The sequence below is a fragment of the Dipteris shenzhenensis genome, chromosome 23 (genome assembly GCF_047967505.1).
Source record: "Dipteris shenzhenensis isolate YYH24624 ecotype China chromosome 23, Dip_SZ_1.0, whole genome shotgun sequence".
NCBI lineage: Eukaryota > Viridiplantae > Streptophyta > Polypodiopsida > Gleicheniales > Dipteridaceae > Dipteris > Dipteris shenzhenensis.
The window spans coordinates 24,312,320-24,317,712 of NC_141618.1; the positions used below are offsets into that span (position 1 = coordinate 24,312,320).

The window sequence follows — 5,393 nt, forward strand, 5'->3', positions numbered from 1 at the left end:
GAGAAAAGGTGACTCATCCCATTCTAAACCCATTGTAGACACTTGGTCCAAGATGGGTGCAATGATGGTGATTCCCATGCTAGTGCCTTACATGTGCTAAGGCCCTCTCTGTCAAGATGAAGACACAGCATTTTCATGTCCATTGTGGTCACCATAAGAGTCTATTGTTGTAGTCCACAGCTGCACATTCTCTTCCTGCTCTCATCGCTCATGCACTATATACTCAGAAAGTGTCTGCTCTCTAGCTCTGTTGTTTCCATTTTATGCATCTATTCAGCTTTTCACTGCAATTAATCTTCTGCTAGCCTTTAGTAATCATGCATACATATACACAATAGATTAAGTTTGCAATCGAGTGTATCACCTTCCTGAAGCACAAGGCTTGCTTGCAGTCCCTACAGCTCCCATCATCAACCCAATAAGCTCAATGCCTGCAGCAGCTTTAGCTAATGCTGTAGACTTGCTTGTCTGTCCATGAGCCTGTCACACGTTGAGCTGGTTGTATACAACCCAAACATGCTCCCGAACTCAACAAATCACTAGGCCTAAATGAATTCGGCACAAGACTATTTGTAGTTATTTGGCAAGCTTGAGATATCGAATGTTTTCATGCATATGCTCATATCTCAAGCATTTCTGCAGTAGACATGTGGCTCAGTCCTCTTAACAGAGAAGTAAAATACCTGCCACAATAGTACTAGGTTCGTCTGCTAAGCTCAGATTGGCTCATGTCACCAGTAAAACAATAATCAACGCACCAAATCAGAGATTTCTTTTTCTTGCTTAGTGCTCCAAAAATTCACTCATATATATCAGGGAGTCTTAAAACCAAAAGAGTTTCAAGGTTACACATCAAAAGTTCTAAACATGCTACCCTTCTCATTATAATAAACAGCAACTGCAGACATACAAACTGAGCAAACTTTAACACAAAATGGTTAATGAGTCTCAAAGACAGGCCTGTAAATCTGACCATGTGTAAAGCAACAATTCATACAGATTCTCCATACAAAGGAGGGCGAAAATCTATTATCCAAGTGAGAAGACCATTTACATCTGTTCTTAATTACAAAAACTTCAATCTAAGAAAACTGTGCAATAAATCGGGAATATGGGCATTCACAAACCAATTCATCACTTAATGGATATTGAGTGATGCCCAACACAAAAAAGTCTACTCGTCTTTGAGCAGGCTAACATGGAAAACCATTATTTCTTAACCTAAATATATTGAGTGGCTTTACAGTCTCGCAGAACAATGAAGCCATCATCAAAATGTAAATGCAAATGCAATTTGATAATACAATAGCTCCAGGAAATCCAAAAATCATCAAATAAAGTTTCACTTTCCTTAGTCCTTCATGCTTACAAGATTTCTCATCATTCTTGTCAGTGGTAAAGTGCCCTTTGCCATGATTTCTAACCGAGCAGTATTTGATGCATGCCCAAATAGTGACAATCCAAAGAGAAAGAGCTCTCGAAGGTAAAGGCGTGAGGACAGGAACCCATGCCACTGGTATGCCTCCAAATCAAAGAAGGCATCAAAAAAACGTCTGGTGCCATCCAGATCAAGAGCCAACAAGACATCCATGCCAAAACAAAAGAATTCTCGCTGCTGCCTCCTGTCTTTGGGCCACAAATCTCTCCACACTCCAGCTGAAAGATCTTCAAGGCTACTATTTTTATTACCTAGCCTCTCAACAATTGCATTTGCCACAATGGGAGCAGCTGCAAGAGTTCTTGCTACCATGTATCCAGTAGAAGGGTGAACCATGCCAGCAGTGCCTCCTATGCCCACTATCCTTTGAGGAAGGACTGGAAGAGGGCCTCCCATGGGTATTACACATCTCTCATCTTCTTCGATGCTTTTGACATTGATGTCTAGATGCTTCAGTCGCCGAACCATCCTCCTCTGAATCTCCTCCATTGGGACACCTGGCCTTGCCACTAAGGATGTCTCTTCAAGAAATATCCGATTTGAAGAGAATGGCATGGCATACAGGAAAGTTGGAAGCTTTTTATTGTTGTTCTTCAACATTGGATCTCCATCAAGATGAGAATCACGCCAGTCCATAAACACCATCTTGTCTACATCAAACGGATGGCTGTCAACCTCTGCAACAATCCCATATGCAATCTGATAGCCAGGGTCATAAGGTTTATTATACTGCACTAAACACCTGGAAAAACCAGTTGCATCAAGAACCACCTCAGCTTTAATGGATAAACCATCACTGCACAGTACAGATGAGAAATCTTCCTCGTGTACAACCTTTGAGACCTTAGCCTGGTGAAACTTAACCCCATTGGTAATGCATCCCTCCATCATCTTGGCCTTGAGGCGCTTCCTATCGACACGACCGTAGGGCCTCTTCAAATATTTCTTCTCATTGTCATCTAAATACACTACTGCACTGGCCCAAGTGGTGTCGAGACAATCAAGCAAGTCCATTGCCTCAAATTCATCAACCCACACGCCATAATTGTTTGGCCAAATGCTCTGAGGGGCAGGATCAATACAGCATACGCTGACACCAGCAGCAGAGACTTGCTTGGCAACAGCTAGACCTGCAGGGCCTGATCCCACTACCACTAGATCTACTCGGCTTTGCTTTGAAGCGTCATATTTAGGAAGCTCATACGTCAAGTTCTCCTTCTTGGCCTCAGGTACCAGCTCTAGTAGTGGCATTGCAGCAGAGGTTTCTACTTTTGCTGCAGGGTATAGTTGTTGCCTGGCATTGAAAATAGAACTTACCTTCAGAATTTGAAGAGAAACCTTCCCTTTGCGACATGGAAACTTCGTGGAGCTCAAGCTCACTCTGCCAGAGAGCTCGACATCTTTATGTCCTAGGAATAAACTTTGAAGACTAGAAACACCAGACGCCTTCTGAGTAAGCACTCCATCCATTGTGTCGCTCGATCAAATGGATGTTTGATCTCTGTTGGGGACTCGATTGAACTAATAAAGTCGGTACGAGAGATTGAGCTAATAGTAGAATTGTGTGCTTCCTCTGCCCAAAGTTCCCTCACTTTCTCGATAGTGTGTGCAGCTTTGTCTTCGTCATCACAGCAACCCCTATGTATTCTTCAGGACACGATCAAAAGTAAATGAGACGCATGATAATGATACAGCACATAAGAAGCCTGCAAGAACCCCAAAACGCAGCCAGCCAAAGAGGAATATATGCGGCAAACCGAGGAAGGCATACCAGGCCTTTCGCCTGCGTCTGTAATCCCGTCTCTAAGCATGAGCCTCGCCTGAAAAACCAAAGAGGCCTTGAATTTAACCGAAGAAGTAGGACGAATTACCCAGAGACAAAACTTCGTAATTGAAGATAGATGTGGCGTCTTTTCTCCATTCGGAACCAAAGAACAGAATTGGAGATGAGTACCCATACGAGATTTGAGCGTGCACCGGCTTACAAAAGCCCATTTCATGAAGACCCGTCTTTTATCCATTCAGAAACAAAGGACAGAATTGGAAATGAGCAAGATAGCAAAGCCCATTTCATGAAGACCCAGAAAGTTGTACAAAAACCCGTATGGCTAGAGAACAGAGCCTAACTAAAACTGTTGAAGAACCAGAAAAGGCGAGATCTAAAGAGAGGAAAACGGGGTACCTGAGGAAGGAGGAGCTGGGAAGAGCAGGGGAGGCCAAAAAGAGCGAATTTGAGGACCCAAAGCTCCAGGAGTGTGCAAGGGGCATAGTGCGAGAGGAGAGAGCCCAAATGACTTCGAAATTTGGAAGTTGTAATCTTTGTTTGATCCTCCTTCCGGGGTTCGCTGCCCAACAAACAGGAATCCCCAGCCAAAGGTAAGCCAAGAACCCAGGATAAGCTACTCTAGGCTTGGTTACACCCTCTCACACGTGCACCACTCTCTCTCTCTCTCTCTCTCTCTCTCTCTCTCCAAGTTTCGTAAAACCCACATGAGTCATGGTGTTAAAGCTCATCCTTTGCCCCCACGTTTCGTAAAACCCGCATGAGTTCTAATTTCACTCACGTCCTTTTTCACCCCCTTGCCCCTTCCTTATCCTTTTTGTGCCCTCACTCAAAAGTCTTAAGTCTACTCATGGCCCATCGCTCATGCCCAATAAAGAAGCCAAAAGCTACAAAATTAAGAATCCATAAATGAGTAGGAGGGCTATAATTACTGGGGGCAAAGGGGTATAATCTTTAAAATATTTTTAAAGCTAGTCCCTTTTTTGAAGTGCACAACAACAATGTCTTTACCACTCTATTTTAATGATAATGTCTCTTTCCTGAGTAAGTGGTGTCCTCCCACTCTCCCATAGCACTCATTTGCGTTATACATCTTTGCAACAATATTTGAAAGGGGGGCTATTTAAAATTTAGACTTGCAATGTAACACATGGCATGCTTCAAGTATCAAAACTTCAACAAATGGATGTCATTGACGTGTATACTAACCACTTGTCCTTAATGTTTTAAAAATACCCTAAAAGATGCTTCCATTGGACATAAACTTGTGAAGGAAATATCCAATTCTTCATGGCCTTACGATGGATATGATATCTCCATGGAAAAGACCAAGAGCAAATGAATCTACGTGCTATGTTGATACAAATCTTTCCACTGGAAAAGGCAAGAGCAAATGTATCTACATGCTACATTGCTTACAAAAACGAATCTACCACTACCATGGTGCATTAGTACTAGTCTCATCTTCTTGCTCAGCTTGGGTTCTCTTCTTTTCTTTACATCCTTTAAAATAAATCTCGCTATTAGACCTAATCTTATATGGCTCTCTGAAATATTTGACTTAAACTATGCCTATTTGAATAGTCTTGAGGCAATACTCATTTGATAAACTATATTTTTATAGATATAAGCCTAAGTTATAGTCTTTTCTTATCAATAATGTTAGTTGCATCATTTCACTTTTCTTGTGATGAATATGATGGAAATGTAATAATCGATGCTATACTATTCATTATATTAGAGGATACTTATTATATGCATACTTTTGTATGAATTTGAGATAATCATTGAGAGGATCAACCTTTTAGATTTTGGTCAACCTGTTTAAGCAACATTCTTAGATATGTATTGGGGAGCTTTATTTGTCATCTTAATGAACAAGAAATATTGTGCTTAAGATCTTCTATCCTCTACTCAAACTTTCAAACATCTCTCTCTCTCTCTCTCTCTCTCTCTCTCTCTCTCTTGCATGGACACATGCATGTAGATACCCACATGCCCATACACATGCATACATCCATGCACATGCACACATAGACACCACTCACACACATGCTTGCATGTAGTCATGCATACTGAATCTCATTAAAAAATCTTGAACGTTTTGAAAGAATGAGAGCGAAATGGGAGGGAAATACAGGTAGAGAAGAGAAGTGACGAGATTTTGGCATG

General features: G+C 41.6%; 1 protein-coding gene across 4 annotated transcripts; it reads right to left on the bottom strand.

Annotated features, from left to right (window-relative positions):
- Positions 1-1,095: 1,095 nt before the first annotated feature.
- LYC (lycopene cyclase) lies at positions 1,096-3,898 on the bottom strand. Of its 4 annotated transcripts, none has more exons than XM_087394408.1 (3): positions 3,621-3,898; positions 3,210-3,258; positions 1,096-3,076 (listed from the first exon to the last, which is right to left on the bottom strand). In XM_087394408.1, the coding sequence occupies exon 3, from the start codon at positions 2,906-2,908 to the stop codon at positions 1,352-1,354; it is 1,557 nt and encodes a 518-aa protein (XP_087250534.1). In that variant the 5' UTR covers positions 2,909-3,076; positions 3,210-3,258; positions 3,621-3,898; the 3' UTR covers positions 1,096-1,351. The 4 variants fall into 4 exon arrangements, with proteins under 4 accessions (XP_087250534.1, XP_087250532.1, XP_087250535.1 ...); XM_087394406.1 differs by having other exon boundaries at positions 1,096-3,085; XM_087394409.1 differs by lacking the exon at positions 3,621-3,898 and adding an exon at positions 3,399-3,524.
- Between the last annotated feature and the right edge of the window lie 1,495 nt (positions 3,899-5,393).